Source organism: Cupressus sempervirens, chromosome 5, assembly GCF_028749045.1.
Source record: "Cupressus sempervirens isolate cs-2001-9-10 chromosome 5, ASM2874904v1, whole genome shotgun sequence".
Lineage (NCBI taxonomy): Eukaryota > Viridiplantae > Streptophyta > Pinopsida > Cupressales > Cupressaceae > Cupressus > Cupressus sempervirens.
This window is the reverse complement of record NC_143122.1, coordinates 198330417-198352140: the sequence shown is the minus strand read 5'-3', so window position 1 is coordinate 198352140 and position 21724 is coordinate 198330417. Positions and strand designations below refer to the sequence as shown.

The 21724-nt window shown below is 34.9% G+C and overlaps 1 protein-coding gene across 1 annotated transcript; it reads right to left on the bottom strand.

Moving 5' to 3' along the window:
• Window positions 1-19359: 19359 nt before the first annotated feature.
• Window positions 19360-21326, bottom strand: LOC149555073 (NAC domain-containing protein 6-like). Its single transcript, XM_089833581.1, has 3 exons — window positions 21017-21326; window positions 20649-20893; window positions 19360-20055 (listed from the first exon to the last, which is right to left on the bottom strand). The coding sequence occupies exons 1-3, from the start codon at window positions 21222-21224 to the stop codon at window positions 19657-19659; spliced, it is 852 nt and encodes a 283-aa protein (XP_089689707.1). The 5' UTR covers window positions 21225-21326; the 3' UTR covers window positions 19360-19656.
• Between the last annotated feature and the right edge of the window lie 398 nt (window positions 21327-21724).

Here is a 21724-nt window from a genome sequence, read left to right as displayed (position 1 = left end):
AATTAAGATGCTGGTTTGAGAGCATTCTTAGCGGTTTTTAGTTAGGGAAACATGGGATGTTTGTAGAGTTTCCTTTTTGACAATGATATCTTGAGTTTAGTTTAGATTGTTGTCATTTTATTTGCACTATACATTAAAGTCTCTTGAATATATGAATATTTTCATGTACACTAGGATTTGACTCCAATCATGTGTCCTTTCAAAGGAAAAAATGTGGTTTACAAAGAATGGGTTTAAAGAAATGGTAGCCAACTAGTGGACAAATGAACTAAGGCTTAAAGGAAACAAAAGCTTTATTATCTTTAAAAGGTTATAATCCTTAAAATAGAATCTAAAGAAGCGGAGTGGACAATGTTTTAAGGATATTTTTGTTGAGAAGAGATTTTTGGAAGAACAAATTGTGACCTTAAATGATAAATTAATTCAAGATGGTGTCGATGAAATAGATATTTAATTGAGAACTACTTGAGGATGCAATTTGGAGAGATACTAAGGTGGCAATAAGAATGCTAGAAACAAAAGTCTTAGGAAAACTAGCTCAAAGAAGGGGATCTTAATACTAAATTCTTCCATACTTTAGTAAAAGTCAAGAGATTGATCGATATAAATTCTTCTATAAATGTGCTTATTGATCATGATGATATTAATAGAGAGGTGGTGACCATTTTATCTAATCTTTGATCGTCAAATGATTTTAGTGTTACTAAAAACTTGGATATAGTGTTAGATGTAGTTCTACATATAGTATCAGTGGAGGATAGTTTTATGTTGTTAGAACTAGTTATAATGAAAGAACTAAATATAGTAGTTTGTTCTCTTGAAGGAGACAAATGTCCTAGGCCTGACATCTTTTGGGATTTCTTTTATCATAAATCACGGGAAGTCTTAAATGATGATATATTGGAGGTAGTTGCAGAATCCAAAGCTAAATGTTTTATTGTAAAGGACTTAAATAATACTCTTATGAATCTAGTCAAATCTATAGCTGAAGGGATCATTACTTCCCATAAGGTAATAAATACTATCAGGATTGGTAAGCTAAAGAAAATGGTCATCAAATTGGAAATTAAAAAATCATATGATAGAATACGACATTTCTTTACAATATGTATGAGAAGTTTGGATATACAAAGAATTTAGTGAATTGGATTGGTGTGTGACATAGGAGTATCAGACTTCAATCATTGTTAAGGGTATGTGCAGGATCATGGTCAACCAAACTATGGCCTTAAGTGGCAATGAAAAACTAGCAAATCAAGGTTATGTTAACTTGACACATAATTTTAAAGTAGTTATGGGCTTTATATCAAAAAGTTTCAAGAAAATAATCTATAGGAAATTGAATGTAGTTTCTAAACTACTAGGCTTTATCTGGAGAAACAATTACTTGATTGGTCAAAATTTTGGATTTTAATGCAGTACTGCAAATTTTTTAGGATGAAAATAAAAAGTAGGTGTATGTCTGACCACCTTAATCAAAATCAATTGATAATATTTTTTAATATAATAATAGATATAAAAAGTAGATTCATGCTCGGATGTGACACATATTTTTGGGTGTTTTTATTCTAAATAAATAATTAAATATGAATTTTCTACTATAAATTTTTTAGAATAAAAAACTCCCATGTTTGAGCACCTTAACTAATTGAAAACTTTACAAAATTAATTCTTTCTTCTCTTTTTTTCTTATACTAAGTGAAACATAGAATATGATGCAACTTTTGGATTTCAAAAATGTTATACCGTTTGAAAGTTATGGCTAATTTTCAATCAGTATGTCAATAAGTAGTTTACAGACATTTTTATTAGAAATTAACTAATAAATACTTATCAAACTCATAATTTGACAACAATTATATCGATGGAATCTTGAGAGTGTTCTCAAAAAACCCTTTTTGTTTCATTGAATTTGGATGAAAAATATTGTTAGATGGCAAGTCAAAGTTTGAATGTTAGGGAAACATGTCTCAAACACATTTTTTGAGTTGACTTTGGAGGTTTGGTAAATACCAAGCCTAATCAGATACCCAATCCTGGATCGGGTATCTGATTTTAAATCAGGTACCAGAAATGTGGCAACAAAACACAAAATTCAAAAAATTGAGATAGTGGGAACCAATTGTACATTTTAAACCAAAAGACTTACAAGCATATAATATGTTTTCACATTTAAGATATAACATTGATTTGATATTTGAATGTTATTATTTTTTAATTTTTTATTATATATTATATAATAAATTTTATTGTTATAATATTATATATGATATTAAATATGATTAGATAGTATATTGGGATCATAGTACTATATATTATTATATAGCATTATATATTATCTATAATATTATAAATATTATCTATATATTGCTGTTATTTTTATATTGAATATATATTATTACATATACTACTATACTATATATTTGAACATAATATTAGAAATTATTATGAAGTATTATATAGTTTATTAAATTACAATATGATCAATTACTATATGTCCTTAGGGGTCGTAGGACCCCTAGGGACACATATCGTGATGCAATGGGTCAAAGGGGGTCATAGTTTAGCCTACGACTCCATTCAACCCATTGCATTGATTACCATATATCCCTAGGGGTCCTAGAACCCCAAGGGACACATGTCGTGATGAAATGGATTGAAGGGGGTTGTAGGTTAGCCCATGTCACCACTCAACCCTTTGTATTGATTACCATATGTCCCTAGGGGTCCTAGGACCCTTAGGGACACATGTCATGATGCAATGGGACGAAGGGAGTCATAGGCATTCAACCCATTGCATTGATTACTATGTGTCCCTAGGGATCCTAGGATCCTTAGGGACACATTTCACTATGAAATGGGTTGAACCCCTAGGGATACATGTTGTGATGCAATGGGTCGAATGGAGTTTTAGGTTAGCCTACAACTCCCTTTGACCCATATAATCAATTACCATATGTCCCTAAGGGTCCTAGAACCCCTAGGGACACATGTCGTGATGCAATGGGTTGAACCTATGACCCCTTTGACCCATGTGATCGATTACCACATGTCCTTAGGGGTCCTAGGACCCATAGGGACACATGTCACGATGCAATGGGTCAAAGCGGGTCGTAGGTTAGCCTACAAACCCATTTGACCCATTGCATTGATTACCATATGTCCCTAGAACCCCTAGGGACATAAGTCATGATGCAATGGGTCAAAGTGGGTCATAGGTTAGCCTATGATCCCATTTGGCCCATTGTATCAATTACCATATGTCCTTAGGGATCGTAGGACCCCTAGTGTCACATGTTGTGATGCAATGGTTTGAAAGGGGTTGTAAGTTAGCCTATGACCCCATTTGACCATTACATTGATTACCAGATGTCCCTAACGATCCTTGGACCCCTAGGGACACATGTCATGATGAAATGGGTTAAAGGGGGTCATAGGTTAGCCTATGACCCCATTCGACCCATATGATTGTTTACCACATCTCGCTAAGGGTCCTAGGACCCCTAGGGACACATGTCATGATGCAATGGGTTGAAGGGGGTCATAGGTTAGCCTACGATCCTATTCAACCCATTGCATCGATTACTATATGTCCCTAGGGGTCCTACTAGGGTTACTAGGACCCCTAGGGACACATGTCACAATGAAATGGGTCGAAGGGATTTGTAGGTTAGCCTATGACCCGATTTGACCCATTGCACCGATTACCATATGTTCCTAGGGATCCTATCCTAGGACCCCTAGGGACACATGTTGCAATGAAATGGGTCGAAGTGGGTCGTAGGTTAGCTTATAACCCTCTTTGACCTATATGATTGATTACCATATTTCCTAATGGTCCTACAACCCCTAGGAACACATGTCGTAATGCAATGGGTTGAAGGGGGTCACAGGTTAGCCTACGCCTGCCTTCAATCCATATGATCGATTACTATATGTCCATGTCATGATGAAATGAGTTGAAGGGAGTCATAGGTTAACTTATGACCCCATCAACCCATATGATTGATTACCATATGTTCCTAGGGGTCCTATGGACACATGTCGAGATGCAATGGGTTGAAGGGGGTCATAGGTTAGCCTACGACCCCCTTCAACCCATTTCATTATGAAATGGGTCGAAGGGTACGATCCCCTTCGACCTATTGCATTGATTACTATATATCCCTAAGGGTTGTAGGCTATGACCACTAGGGACACATCTTATGATGAAATGGGTACGACCCCCTTTGACCCATTGCATCGATTACTATATGTCCCTAAGGGTCGTAGGCTACGACCACTAGGACACATGTCATGATGCAATGGGTCGAAGAGGGTCATAGGTTAGCTTATGAACTCATTTAACCCATATGATCGATTACCATGTGTCCCTAGGGGTCCTAGGGATACATGTCATGATGAAATGGGTCGAAGGGGGTTGTAGGTTAGCCTACAATCCCATTCGACCCATATGATCGATTAACATATATCCCTAGGGGTTTTAGGACACATGTTGTGATGCAATGGGTCGAAGGGGGTCCAAGGTTAGCCTATGGCCCATATGCTCAATTACCATATGTCCCTAGGGGGACCCCCAGGGACACATGTCACGATACAATAGGTTGAAGGGGTTGTAGGTGAGCCTATTACCCCATTTGACCCATTGCACTGACTATTGTATGTCCCTAGGGGTACATGTCACGATGCAATGGGTTGAAAGGGGGTTGTAGGTTAGCCTATGACCCCATTTAACCGAATGCATTGATTACCGAACCGATAGGGATACATGTCACGATGAAATGGGTTGAAGGGGGTCGTAGGTTAACCTACGATCCCATTTGACCCTTACGATTGATTACCATATGTCCCTAGGGGTCTGAGGACCCATAGGGAAACATGTCATGATGTAATGGGTCAAATGTGGTCGTAGGTTAGCCTACAACCCCCTTCAACCCATATAATCAATTACCATATGTGGGACACATGTCACAATGAAATGGGTCAAAGGGAGTTGTAGGTTAGCCTACGACCCCCTTCGACCCATATTATCGATTACCATATGTCCCTAGGGGACACATGTTATGATGTAATGGGTCAAAGGGGTCGTAGGTTAGCCTACTACCCCCTTTGACCCATATGATCGATTACCATATGTCCCTAGGGATCTTAAGACTCATAGGGACACATGGCATGATGCAATGGGTTGAAGGGGGTCGTAGGTTAGCCTATAACCCCATTCGACCCATCAAATTGATTACCATATGTCACTGAGGTTCCTAAGATCCCTAGGGAGGGACACATGTTGCAATGCAATGAGTTTAAGGGGATCATAGATTAGCCTACGAACCCCTTCAACCCATATGATTGATTACCATATGTCCCTAGGGGTCCTAGGACCCCTAAGCACACATGTCATGTTAAATTGAATCAAAACATGTTGTAGGTTAGCTTATGACCCCATTTGACCCATTACATCAATTACCATATGGACATATGTCAGGATGAAATGGATCAAAGAGGATTATAGGTTAGCCTATGGCCCAATTCAACCCATTTCCTTAATTACCATATGTACCTAGGTGTCCTAGCTCTAGGGACACATGTTGTGATGACATAGATTGAAGGGGGTCATAAGTTATCCTATAACACCATTCGACCCATTGTATCAATTACCATATGTCCCTAGGGGTCCTAGGACCTATAGGGACACATGTCATAATGAAATGGGTTGAACCCTTAGGGACACATGTCATGATGCAATGGGTTAAAGGGGGTCATAGGTTAGCCTATGACCCCTTTTGACCCATATGATCGATTACCGTATGTCCCTGGGGGTATGTCCCTAGGACACATGTCATGATGCAATGGGTTGTACATTAGCCTACGACCCCATTTGACCCATTGCATTGATTACCATATGTCCCTAGGCCCTAGGGGTCCTAGGAACCCTAGGAAAACCTGTCGCAATTCAATGGGTTCAAGCGAGTCCCAGGTTAGCCTACGACCCCATTTGACACATTACATTAATTACCATATATCCCTAGGGGTCCTAGGACCGTTGTGATACAATGGGTTGAAAGAAGTCATAGGTTAGCCTATGACCGCATTCGACCCATTACATCGATTACCATATGTCCTTAGGGACACATGTCATGATGCAATGTGTCAAAGTAGCCTACGACCCCATTCGACCCATTGCATTGATTACCATATGTCCTTAGGGGTCCTAGGACCCCTAGGGACATAAGTTGCGATGCAATAGGTTGAAGGGGGTCGTAGGTTAGCCTATGACCCATTCAACCCATTTCATTGATTACCATATGTCCTTAGGAGTCCTATATGTCCCTAGGGGTACCCGTAGGACCCTTAGGGACACATGTCATGATGAAATGGGTCTAAAGGGGTCATAGGTTAGCTTACAAACCCCTCCGACCCACATGATCTATTACCATATGTCCCTAGGGGTCCTAGGATCCCTGGGGATACATGGCATGATGCAATGGGTTGAAGAGGTTTTTAGGTTAGCCTATGACCCTTTTCAACCCATATGATCAATTAACATATGTTTCTAGGGGTCCTAGGGACACATGTCATGATGCAATGGGTTGAAGGGGGTCATAGGTTAGCCTATGACCCCATTCAACCCATTGCATTGATTATTATATGTCCCTAGGGGCCCACATATCACAATAAAATGGCTTGAAGGGGGTCGTAGGTTAGCCTACAACCCCATTTGACCCATATGATCTATTACCATATGTCCCTAGGGGTCTTAGGACCCCTAGGGACAAATGTCATGATGCAATAGGTTGAAAGATGTCTTATGTTATCCTATGACCCATATGATTGATTACCACATGTCCCTAGGGGTCTTAGGACCCCTAAGGACACATGTCATGATGCAATAGGTCGAAGGGGGTTGTAGGTTAGCCTAGGACCCCATTCAACCCATTGCATCGATTACTATATGTCCCTAAGGGTCCTAGGACCCCTAGGGATACATGTCATGATGAAATGGGTTGAAGGTTAGCCTACGAAGCCATTAGGCCCATTGCATTGATTACTATATGACCCTAGGGGTCTTAGTACCCCTAGGAACACATGTCACGACGAAATGGGTTGACCCCCTTCGACCCATATGATTGATTACCATATGTCTCTAGGGGTCCTAGAACCCTTAAGGACACATATGGGGATGAAATAGGTCAAAGGGAGTCATATGTTAGCCTGCTACCCCCTTTGACCCATATGATCAATTACCATAGGATCCCTAGGGATACATGTCGCGATGCAATGGGGTGAAGGGGGTTGTAGGTTAGCCTACTACCCCCTTTGACCCATATGATCAATTACCATATGTCCCTAGGGGTCCATGGCATGATGTAATGGGTTGCAGGGGGTTGTAGGTTAGCCTACAACCCCATTTGACCCATTGGATAAATTACCATAAGTCCCTAGGGGTCCTATTACCCCTAGGGACAAGTGTTCTTATGCATTGGGTTAAAGGGGATCATAGGTTAACCTACGACCTCCTTCGACCCATAGATTAATTACTATATGTACCTAAGGGTCCTAGGACCCCTAAGGACACATGTCATGATATAATGGGTCAAAGTGGGTTGTAGGTTAGCCTATGACCCCATTCGAGCCATTGCATCGATTACCATATGTCCCTAGGGGTCCTAGGACCCATAGGGACACATGTCATGATGAAATGGGTCGAAGGGGTTGGTGGGTTAACCTACAACCTTGTTCAACGCATATGATTGATTACCATATGTACCTAAGGTCTTATGACCCCCTTCAATCCATATGATTGATTACCATATGTTCTTAGGGGGCCTAGGACCCCTAGGGATATATGTCATGATGGGGTGCCAAACATAATAACCTGGCCAAAATAACGCTGGACACAATAACCTTGCCATAATAACCCAAGGACACAATAACCCAGGGTCATAATAACCCATGGTTAAAATAACCCATAGTCGTTCTAGATCGAGTTAGTATGCTTAAAAAGGGATTATGAGCCACCATAGAGGATATTTAGGTCATTTTTAGACCGTATATCCATTATATACCCCTAAAATAGACTTACAACATCTTTAATATGCTTAAATAACTAATAAAATGGTAAATAATTATAAAAATAAAGACAAATTCGTGGGAATAAGCTAAATAAGAGTTATTATGAAAAGATGTAAGTCAAAAGGCATTATGAAGAGGCATTAAGAGGATATATAAAGTGGTAAAATCAAGAGCTTAGAGAAGTAAAGGAAGGAAGAAGGGGAGAAGAATGAAGAGTGTGTCTAGAGTGATAAGAAAAAGAGAAATCAAAATTTATAAAAAAATATTTTTTAATATAATTTTTTAAACATTATATTAAATTTTTCTATGGGTTTCTATAAAGTATACAAAAATAAATATACTTTTAAGGAATCAAGAAATTCTTCATAATTTTTAATATATACAATGCCTCTTCAATTTTTAACAAGTCAAAAAAAAAGAAATTACTCATTTTAAATGGTTACACATATTTGCTTCATTGAGAATGTGTCAATAAAATGATCTGGCGTTGTGCAGAATATTTTACAAATAAATGTTCAAGTAGGCGCTATACTACAACACAAACAGAACCTGGTGATGTGATTAACAGTACAGGACATAATCATGCTCCAAAAATTGAGATGATCACTGTCAAACATAAGTTGAATGAAATGAAAGACATGGCATGCTTGACTCAAGACTCTACAAGAAATATCATTTCTACTACATGTTCTAATATTTCATTACCAGTAGTAGGAGCAATACCATCAAGAAATGCATTATCCAAAATGATTCGAAGGAAAAGAATAAGATTTGAAGCACCACAACCAAATCCTCAAACATCGAGAGATCTTATCTTACCAATTGAATATACAATTACCGATAGAGGGGAAAAGTTTCTTTATCATGATAGTAATGATGAGAATCATTTTTTAATATTCACCACCACACAAAATTTGCAACTACTAAAAGAATCTAAAAATTGGTTTAGTGATGGTACATTTAAAACAGTACCAAGTATTTTTCAGTAGTTGTACACAATTCATGGCTTGAAAAATGATGCAATATTTCCACTCGTCTATATTCTTATGACCAAGAAAACAAGATCCACTTATACACAAGTACTTGCAAAATTAAAACAACTGCAACCTGATCTAAACCCAAAAACTATACTTATTGATTTTGAATTAGGTTTCAAGGGAGCTATTTCTAATTTTTTTCCAAATATCACTATTCAAGGATGTCTTTTCCATTTCTCTTAGTGCTTGTGGAGGAAAGTTCAAGAAGTAGCTCTACAAACACATTACAGTGTCGATGAAGTATTTTCATTTGAGATCAAAAAATTGGTTACATTAGCTTTTGTGCCTCAAATATATGTAATGAATGCATTTGAAATACTTCTACAATATCCTTATTATATATAATATGAGGATACTTTGCAACCCATAATTGATTATTTTGAAGACACATGGACTGGAAGACTAACTAGAAGAGGTAATAGATGGTCACCCAAGTTTCCAATCACAATGTGGAAGTGCTATTCAGCTATTCAACATGATCTTCCCAAAACTAATAATTCTATTGAGGGATGGCATGGAGGATTTGGTGAATCGCTTCAATCATCACATAGCTCAATCTGGAGATTCATCAAAGTAGTGAAAAAAGAACAGGGTCACCAAGAGAATAAAATAGAGAAATATATGGCTGGATACACTACACAACCAAGCAGGAAAAAATACCGTGAACTCAAAGAAAGACTAAAAAGGCTAATTTATGGTTATGATGATAATAATATTTTAGATTATATAAGAGGCATTGCTCGTAATTTGACACTTTAATTGAAAATTTGAATAATTTTTTTTCTTAGAAATATACTTGTAATTTATAAATTTTATTTTCCTTTCTGTATAATCTTATGGGGTTATTTTGTCCATGGGTTATTTTGGATTGGGTTACTATGACCCTGGATTATTTTGTCCTTGGGTTATTATGGCTGGGTTATTTTGGCCAAGTTATTATGTCCTGTAATTGTCATGATGCAATGGGTTGAAGCGGGTCATAGATTAGCCTACGACGTCATTTGACCCATTGCATCAATTACCATATATTCTTAGGCCCTAGGGGTCCTAGGACACCTAGGGACACATGCCATGATTCAATGGGTCGAAACGGGTCACAGGTGCCTATGATCCCATTCGACACATTGCATCAATTACCATATGTCCCTAGGGGTCCTAGGAGAGTCGCATTGCATTGGGTCGAAATAAGTTGTATGTTAGCTTATGACCCCATTTGTCCCATTACATCAATTACCATATGTCCCTAGGGGTCCTGTCACGATGAAATGGGTTGAAGGGGGTTTTAGGTTAGCCTACGACCCCATTCGACCCATTATGTCCCTAGGCGTCCTAGGACCCCTAGGGAGACATGTCACGATGAAATAGGTTGAAGGGGGTCATAGGTTAACGCTTACGAACCCCTTCGATCCATATGATCAATTACCATATGTCCCTAGGGTTCCTAAGATCCTTAGGGACACATGCGGGGATGAAATAGGTCAAAGGGAGTCATATGTTAGTCTACTACCCCCTTCGACCCATATGATCAATTACCATAGGACCCCTAGAGATACATGTCACGATGCAATGGGGTGAAGGGGGTCGTAGGTTAGCCTACTACCCCCTTTGACCCATATGATCGATTACCATATGTCCCTAGGGGTCCATGGCATGATGCAATGAGTTGAAGGGGGTTGTAGATTAGCCTACAACCCTATTCGACCCATTGGATCAATTACCATAAGTCCCTAGGGGTCCTATTTCCCCTAGGGACACATTTCATGTTGCAATGGGTTAAAGGGGATTGTAGGTTAGCCTACAACCTCCTTTGACCCATATGATCGATTACCATATGTCCCTAGGTGTCCTAGGACCCATAGGGACACATATCATGATGAAATGGGTCAAAGGGGGTTGTAGTTTAGCCTATGACCCCATTTGACCCATATGATTGATTACCATATGTCCCTAGGATCTTACAACCCCCTTCGACCCATATGGAGACCCAAAATAGGTCCTAATTAGGGGTGCATTGCAACCTTGATTAGCTCATTAGTGATGCACTACACCTCTAACAACCATGTATTGGAACCTTTAGGATCCCTTCAAGATCCCAAAATAGGTCCCAGATCTCCAGAATTAGGTACATAGAATCCAAGATAGAGTTGTTACAGTGCGAAGAGAAGATTCCAAGTGGATAGATGAAGGAAAGGGAGGACCTAGGAGGATTGATCCTACCTTGAGCTTAACACAATGGAAATAAGAGCTTTAAAGAGGAACTATTAGTTTTACCCCAATTCCATTTTAGAGAAAGGATAGAAAAGGGAAGAAAGAAGGAGAGGTGCAAAAAGATTGATGATCTCACATTAAATGGGTACTAAACCTTCATTAAATTGGAGTGTGTTCAATTTAAGACGGTACACATGGTATTTTGGAAACTTTTTTTGCCCAATGGTAGTGTTCAATAATGGTATTTTGGGCCCCATTGAAGTCTATACATTAAGAGATTGAGATTGAGACATTATGAGAGTTCACTCTTGTATATAAGTGTTATTGGATTTAAGGTTGAACATAAGAAGGAAGAATTGTATGTCATCTCAATTTCATCATTAGAAAAATGTAGCTCAACCTTGCATTTACATGCAATTATTTTTTATAATAAGTTTTCCTTTGAGCAAAAATTTTTCCTATTCTTTCTCTCAATGTTTGGTTGGGATAGATAAGGATTTTGATAAGTTTTCATTGTCAAATTATGTCTAGCTTGGAAGATATTGAAGTTTCTATTTTTGGGAAATTGTTTTATAAGTGGTTTTTAGATGATGGTTTTGTAATACTATTTGACTGTTTCTTGTATTTTATCTCCTTTATGTTAGGTATACGATATAACTATTCACTTACCTCTATATCTTTGGTTGGTGATACTTCTGAGAGAATTTACCTTTGCAAGTATATTGCAACCTCTTATTTATTTTTGAATAATATTCATGACTTTGGAGTTTGGTTTTTTTTTCTTTCTAGAGTGTGGTTTCCCTAAGTAAATAACTGTGTTGTGGTGTGCATGTTATTTTATGTTATTTTGATTAAGTTTTTATAGTTGTTATAAAAATCTTTGTATCTCTCCTCAAGATTAGTGTAGCAAATTTGCACTACTTATACTCCATACATTCATGAAGATAATACAAGTATATATCTCTCTTCTTGATGGAGGTTTTTTAGAGAGGGTTTCTCTTCATAAATTTTCTATGATTGATTTATGATTCCTTATTTAAAAAAACACACAAATTTAATTTAGTTTAATTACATATAAGGGCCTAAGTCTAGGTTACCCTCCACCACTCATAAGTTGAGCCAATTATTTTATATATCCTTATGTATAATTAAGCTAAATTATATTTTTTCATTTATTTTTTATCATTTCTTTTATGATTTTCTACCTAGGCTTAAAAATCATTAACCTTATTGAGAGGCTAAAAAAATTACGTAGCAATGTTTTCCTAAGAAGATGTCCTATTATGATTCTTCAACCAAAATTAGTTTATTCCCTATATTAGAGTGAAAATCAATATTAATCACACTTATCTATCTCTTTTCCTCCACCCGTCCTTCTAGGTAGTATGCTCAATGACCTAACATGTGCATCATCATCATTTGCACATAATATTGCATTGTATTTCCTTGATTAAGGGATAAGTATCAAATTCGTTTTTTTATTATTATTAAAAATAAAGGATTTTATTCTTATCTTTTGTGCATATGAACTATAACATTGCGTTGTATTTCCTTGATGAAGAGATAAGTATCAAATTAATTTGTTTGTCTTTTTAATTAAAAAAAGGATTTTATTCTTATCTTTTGTGCATATGAACTAGTGGATCTTATCACTTTCTTATTGTTTCTATCTTATGGTGAAATATTGCCTATTTTTTGATGTTTGATTGTCATCTAAGACACGCTTATTAAATATGTAGTTTTTGGTATAACGAAGAAGAATATCTCCATGTTTCTTCCTATCATAATAGTAATTTTCAGATCTCCATAAAATCATAGAATTTTCATTAGAAGTAATCTAACCATATAATATATTGGGAGATGTCTCCCTTTACAACAATTTCCCCAATATGTATATGTTCATTAATGAGATGGAGCACTACAAGGATAGTTATATATTCCCAATTTTGAATGCTAGAGGACCTGACATGAAGATTCTTGTCATAACTCACATGATCTTGAGTTAGTAGACTCCAATGTGGAGTGCTAATATTTTGAGAATTACGAGTCAAATATTCCTTTATAATTGTATTTTCTATTTGAGGATTTATTAATTGAGACTGTATGAAGTTTATTTCAAGCCATTGATAATATTTACTATTCTAAACGATATTATCCAAGATGAGTGTGTTGTTTATGTATTATAAAATGTTTTCGGTATCTATAGTTTTATTAAATCATTTATGGCTTTCCATCTCTTCATTTATACATTAGAGGTGTGAGATAGGAGTTAGAATTTGTATTTTGCAAGTACATAGGTCTTATTAGAATTCTATCGAAGTGTATAAAGTGTGAAAATATTATATCATGCTCATTAGAAATTATGTTAGAAAAAGTGATTGAAATGATAAAATATAATAAAATGAAATAGCATGAAATAATAGATTTAATCCAAGAGAGCAAGAAGAATTTTACCATACAAATGATACAAGATCAATGGAGCAATACCAAAGATAAGCAACACAAGAGACAAGGATTTGATAAGAGGAAAACAAAGAAAACCCCTTGTGAGTATTATGAATGAGGCAAAAGCCTAAGAATGAGAAAGAGAGAGAGAAGAAATGCAGCAAAATAGCTCATTTACAATAACATAAAAAATTTGATGTGAATATGGAGTCTAGATGAAAATGAGAGAGAGAAGCACCTCTTTTAAAGAGATGAGAAAGGAGTTGCATGTCTTTGCATGTGTAACTCCCATTTCTATGAATGCCACATTCATAAAAGGTGTGTGCAAAGTGTCAAGTTCCTCTTAAGGAGGAATATCTATTTTCCTTATTAAAGGAAATACAAAAAAGAGTTGTCCTCACAAGTGGACAATAAGACAAGAATGACATGTCCTTTACATGTGGACTAGAGGACAAATAAATAATACATAAGGGATACCTTGGTTTATCCCAATAAATAAATAAATACAACCAAGGAAAGATTATTAATTCTAACACCCCCCTTTAATCTTTACTTGGAGTGATGTTGTCAAAATCAAATTGTAATTTGATTTTTTGAAATATCTTCATTGTGCAAGAGGTCTCTTATTATCATGGGTACATCATTGGAGAGCCAAGAGAAGTTGATAATTCTTCAAGTGTGTTACATCTTCAAGTGGATTCATGTGGCATAGGATCTGTACAACAAATAATGATATCTTGTATGTGTCCTGATGGATTACCTGAAACAGAGAAACAAAGGCAACTATCCACAAGGATAATTTCATCTTATATTCAAGTTAGAAACTTTTATGTATAAGTAAATTTTCATAGAGTAAATATAAGTGTAACTTGGTACCGCAAAGAAATCAAGATAAATCATATCCTGCAAAAAACAAATATGTTATCAAAACTTTCAAGAAAAGATCATAGAAAAGGCTAGCTAATGAATCCAATATCAACAATGCTTCAATCACGTGGATATAGATAGTCCACTAATAAGTCATTTTACTGCAAGTTAATGGGTGATCAATCCATAACCTGTATGACTCATAATTTAAGCAAAGAAGTATACATAACATTATATGACATATTTTCAAAGATATCAAAGGGGAGGATTATTAGTATTAACAATTGATTACCTTCAAATAAGAGTAAAATGCCTTCAAGATGGGTCAAATTAACTAAAATTGGAGGGAAACTCCAATAATAAATGGTATTAACCATAAAGTGCCAATATAGCAATAGAATGATACTAAAAAAGCATAAACTGCACTTATGTGCCAATCAGTAGAACAAAATAAATGTTGAAGGCAATAGTGTATAATAACTCATAATCTCAACGAATAAGAAAAATAAATAAAATAAATTTACTTATGTGAAATAAAGAATGCACTCATATTTGATAAGTCACAAGAGACACAATAATTTATATATTTATCAGGATATATATGTGGGCCCCCACATATACACATGAATAAATATACCTAAACTATCATAGTATGAAATCATGCAAATAGAATTAAGATCATATATAGAACATAATTTCTAGGCAACATACTAAAGAGAAATGTCAAAGATGATGAAAGAGAATTATTAACATCAAACAATAGTTGCAGTAATTAATCCTCCTAGGTTGAAGTCCACCCATTCTAAAAATTGATCTCTTTTACTAAGTACTTTTTGAAACCATTTATTTTTTCTCTTAACAAATTTATCACTAGAGGAAGAGTCATGATGTATGAATGCATCATTTGTTTCAACATTAGCATTATTACCATTATCAATATTAGCATTATTACCATGATCTATAAATGCATCATTACCATTACCATTGTAAGAAAGAATAGGAGGAATAAAGGTAGATATATGAGGAGTAGGGTTTAGAGAAGGAGGTTGGTCCTCCACTAACACAATTCTGCTTCTATGAACTTGTTCATTTTGAGCATTAGAAGAATCATGCACACTATTTCCTGCAAGACAAACATTTCGTGCTATGTGCACTTTGTTAGTAATAGGATTATAAACTTGATAACCTTTGGTATTTTGCATGTTTTCACTCATGCACTTTGTACATGCCATCTTAGATGAAGCAATAAGAGGTAAATTTTCAACCGTATTAGATGAGATATGCTCATTTTTCAAATGAGCAAGCCTTTCATGCTCCATATTAAAAGTAATATCTTTGTGCAAAGAGTGTCTAGAAGAGGTGAACCCAGGAAATTTAAATAAGTTATCATGGCCTAACTTAGCATTAGCAACAACTTCATTAGTGTTAGGATCAATAACAGAGCACATGTCCCTATGAAACTCAACTTTGTAATTTTGACATAATTTTATAACAAAAAAAAGTTTGTATTTCAATTCAGGAACATAAAGGACATCATGTAATTTTTCATTTGGAATACTAACATTACCAAATCCTTCAACTTTGCAACTATGATTATCAGCTAATTGAATTGAAATATTAGAAGGATCGGGTTTTAAATAATCAAACACTTCTTTATGAAAAGTAACATGTTGAGATGCACCAGTATCAATAATCCATTCTGAATTTTTAGGAACATTGTAACTAACAGTAAAAGCATGACGAGATGGATGAGAGTTTTGATTATTGTTATTGATAGGTTGCTTATCTTTTTATTTTTTAAAACAATTATTAGTTACATGACCATCTTTCCCACAATAAGTACGGTGGAGTTTTTTATTAGATTGATGAGTATTATTACGATGAGTGTTTGGATGATTATTGTGATTATTATTATTATAAGTATTGGGAGAATCATTATTAAAAAATTTAAAATTCTGATTTTGACTTTTAGACACAAAAGCATGTTCATTAGATCTAAGAGTACCAAATTGTAACAACTTAGCTTCTTCTTGACGTAACAAATTTTGAAAAATACTATAAGTTAATTGAGTAGACAAAGTAGGAATAGCAAGTTGAGAATGAACATTAGTAATAAATTGTTGAAATTGTCTAGGAAGACATTTTTTTAAAATAATTGTAATTAATCTAATATAAGTGAGAGTAACACCTAATCCAATTAGTTGACTTTTAATATAATCAAATTTAAGTAAAAATTCATCCATGGATTTGAAATCAATATACCTTAAGTCTTCCAAATTGTCTTGCAATTGAATCTTGCGTGATTCAGATGGCCTGTCATACGTTTGCTTTAAAATATCCCAAGCTTCATGGGCATTAGTGCAATGAAAAATTAGAACATATAAATCTGGGCTAAGAGATATACCAATGAGGCCAAGGGCTTCTTCATTTTTAGTATTCCATGCATTTTGTTCATCTTGTGTAGCTGAGGCACCAAGAACTACAGAAGGGTCAGTAGCAACATCTAAAATATGCTTAAAACAAAATATAAATGAAAGATGAGTTTTCCAAGCATGATAGTTTGAGTTATTTAACTTGATTTCTGGAATTAAAGTCGACATGATTTAAAAATTACGTTTAAAATTTAAATAATAGATTTGAAATAAAAAAGTGAGACTTATTAGCCACAACAATGTTAAATAATTATTAAGAGATTTAGAGAGTCAAAATTAAAAATTAAAATGTTCCCTGCAAAACCACTGGTCAGATTGAAGAAACAGGAAAAATAAAAATTTGAAAAACTGGAAAAATGTGTTACACACAGAGAGCGATGAATTTTTTTATTTTACTCTATTTTCAATAAAATTTAAAGGGTTTTTTTCATTTTTATGTCTTTTAAATGCTGTTCAAATTTCAACCAAACTCAGATCACGGATTAAGAGATATCATAAAAACACGAACTGCTGTCTTAAAACTTGAAAATCAAATAATACTACACATATAGTACAATAAATTTTGCAATACTATTCTGATACAAATGAAATTTAAAGAGTTTTTTCATTTTTATGTTTTTTAAATGCTGTTAAAATTTCAACCAAACCCAGATCACGGATTGAGAGATATCATAAAAAATACAAACTGCTGTACTTTCCTTTCTAAAACAAAAACAAAAAAAAAAACTTGAATTTCAAAAAACTTAAAAAACCTGCAACAGAAATAGGGTTAGATACAATAAAAAAAATTAAAAATAAAGAATCCTTTGGCGGCAAGCCTTCCAAAGGAGGTTAGAAAAAATAAAAAAATGAAGAACTCTTTGGCGGTAAACCTTCCAAAGAGGGTTAAAAAAAACTTGAAGCTTGAATAAAAAACCTGCAAAAAAAATAGAAATGAATTTTTTTTTTCTTTACTTCTCCTCTCAACAAAGTTCTCCAATATGGTAACCTTCACAAAAGCTCAAAACAAGGATTAGAAAGCTCTGATACCATGTTAGAAAAAGTGATTGAAATGATAAAATATAATGAAATGAAATAGTATGAAATAATAGATTTAATCCAAGAGAGCAAGAAGAATTTTACCATACAAATGATACAAGATCAATGGAGCAATACCAAAGATAAGCAACACAAGAGACAAAGATTTGATAAGGGGAAAGCAAAGAAAACCCCTTGTGAGTATTATGAATGAGGCAAAAGCCTAAGAATGAGAAAAAGAGAGAGAAAAAATGCAACAAAATAGCTCATTTACAATAGCATCAAAAATTTGATGTGAATAATGGAGTCTAGATGAAAATGAGAGAGAGAAGCACCTCTTTTAAAGAGATGAGAAAGGAGTTGCATGTTTTTGCATGTATAACTCCCATTTCTATGAATGCCACATTCATAAAAGGTGTGTGCAAAGTGTCAAGTTCCTCTTAAGGAGGAATATCTATTTTCCTTATTAAAGGAAATACAAAAAAGAGTTGTCCTCACAAGTGGACAATAGGACAAGAATGACATGTCCTTTACATGTGAACTAGAGGACAAATAAATAATACATAAGGGATACCTTGGTTTATCCCAATAAATAAATAAATACAACCAAAGAAAGATTATTAATTCTAACAAATTAATGCTAATTCTTATTTTGTGGTGAGACTTTTACTTAAAACAACTTCTCCACTTAAATCTTTTGTTAATAATTTCACATACACATTGAATAACTTTTGTTGTCATAATTTCATATTTTTCCTCATCAATTAAAATCTACTAATGAATAGATGGCCTAAAAAATAGTCTTCTATTACTCGTGAAAAATGAAACATTTAATTTTAATACACAGTATTAATCTTTTTACAAAATATATGAAGAATATGAACAATTATTCAAATTATCATAACTTGAATCTTCCTATCTAAATATAGAAAACAATACCCTTCTAAATCTCAAACCATTTTTATTAACAACAATGACTAGAATTGTAAGAACATTCTTACATGTCCTAATACTCTATTAACTCTTTACCAAACCATCAATTTTATATATCAGTAATTGTCTATTTAATCCTCACATAATTAAAAACATTGTTGTCAGTCCTTATTTTTAGGGCCATGACTAATCTCCAACAAAACACACTAAAGACAAAAAAAAGTCAATTTTTTTTTTTTCCACATTCATGATAACACAATGATTTAAATTTTTTTTTTTGCTGTTTTCGACTACAAACTATATAGTTTCGAGTACAAACTATACAGATCATAAAGATCAAATGATGAAAATTTCAAGAAAATCCATGACGATTTTTCATTTTTAAAATTTTGGTCAACAATATGTTTTGCTGGAACTTAAGCCACGTCCTATATTTACATCTCATAAGGTTTGTGGAGTAGATTATACCTCAAGTGATAGCAATGAAAGAGGTTAAGGTGAGCAGTGAAAACAAAATGATAGGTAGTGAAAACTACTGATGCCCACATCAAAATAATAGTAAAAACTGCAGTTTACAAGTTGCAGGTTTATAGTTCAAATCACAGAATCTAAGCTCCCAAAAAGAGGAACTGAGGGGTTGCAAACATTTACATGTTTGTTGAGTTAGCCGCCACTACATTTGTACAAATGGTGTCCAAAGAATTTGACTTGCTAGCATCCGAACACCACCATGATTCAAGGGCGTTGAGGTTGGTTAAATCCTCAATTTCAGTCTCATACACTTCATATTGCAGTTTTGGTTTCCATGCACTTTTGACCGTGCTCTTCCCATCCTCATACTCTAGAAATGAATGCCCTAAAGAGGCTTGAAATTGCCCCTTTGCAGGAGCATTGCTTGATCTCTGAACATCATGATTCAAATTGCTAATACTACTCTCATCTTTCTTATCAAAATGTTGGACCAAGGGACGACGGTCATATGACTTGAGAGAATTTGCCTTCCTGTAGACTCGACACAATCTTATGTCTCCTTTCTCACTCTCATCCTGTCAATTTCAGTAAGATAAGTAAGTTGAATTGATTCAATAAACAACATACTTTTAGTATCAATTTGTTTAGATGGCCTATCCAACACTATAGTAGTGATTCTTATAAGACCCATTCATCAGCTACATAAACAAGTTCAAACTGTGGAGATGAATTGAGCAGTAAGAAAAATAATAGAGTTTATTCAGTATGACTAAGGGTTAGTCTTAAACAACACATTCTAAATCTAGATTGAACAACACATTCTAAGCGTTGATTTGTTTAGATGCCTCATCTAAAATTATATTAAGAATTCTGATAAGACCGTACTTACTGGACAAAGTCTGTACTCATTTATTATTCAATCAGCTTGACATTTAAAGAATCTACTGTAAGCATTGATTTGTTTAGGTGGCTCATCTAATTAAATGAGTGTCTTCAATAAGACCTACCTATTTGTGCAACTTCGAATGAAAATAAGTAACCGAGCTTTAAACTTACTGTTTAAATCGAATTAGAATTTATACACATAAACAAATCAAAACTTAGAATGTATTGTTTAAACTAAATTATGATTATTACCAAAAAAAAAAAAAAAAAACAAAGCACTTACTGGATGAAGTCTGTATTCATTCATTATCCACTCAGTCTTATGGCCTCTGAGAGCCCTCCCTCTATAAAAAACCAGAGTTTTCCTAAGCCCAATGGGCGTTGAAGTAGAATGAACATAGACTGGCCTATCTGTTCCTGTGGCTTTCCAGAAGCCTTCGTTAGTAATTCTGTTGGGTCTTCCATCTGTGTGTCCGCGAGGTTTAACAAAGAAGAACCACTCTCTTTCTCCTCCATTAACATCCAACCCTGTTTTCAACACACCAACACGTTATATTTTATCATCACAGATCTCAGTTACTGCATAAACAAAGACAACATAACAGATATATATGAAACACAAAAATCTAAGAGGAATTATTTTGTTGTTACCAGGGAGGTCCCATGGTTCAAAAGCATAGAGATCAAGCTCTTGGATTGGACTGAATTTAAGAAGCTTTTTCTCCACTTTGTGGCGAAGATAGAATCCCACCAATTCTTCCTCTGTTGGGTGGAAGCGAAACCCAGGCAAATTTTTGAGCTCATAATCTTCTACTCTTAATTCTACTCGTTGCTCGCACATTAACTCCATGTCCTCCATTCTCAACTATCTCTTTCCATGAATCTCAATTACATTTCATATATAAACAGTTTCTCGTCCCATGTCAGAGAAGGAACTGTGAAGGAGCTCAGAAATGATTCCACACTCACTCGGAAGGAGAATAGTCTTGGAATCAAATCAGAAGAAGTTTCTTCGAGCTTTCATTCGGTGGAGAGAACGTCTTGCTTTGTCTCTGTCTTTGTGTCCTCACTTCTTCGTGGAAGTAGCAACCATCACAATCATGGACTTGGTAAACTTTGTATCTTTTGCATTTTTTTATTTCTGTTTTAAATGTGTCAGAATTAAGGGTGTTTTGGGAGAGGATTTTTTTGTGTGGTAGGCATAAGGTTATGGGGTTCAATTTTTTTCAATACAATATCATCATTCATATTGAAAAGTTATGAGGTCTAATCTTTCCTAATACATATTAGTATTAGAGGGTGTGTTGCGCTAACATCATCACTCATATTAAAAGGTTTAGTCCACACGCGAAAAGGAAG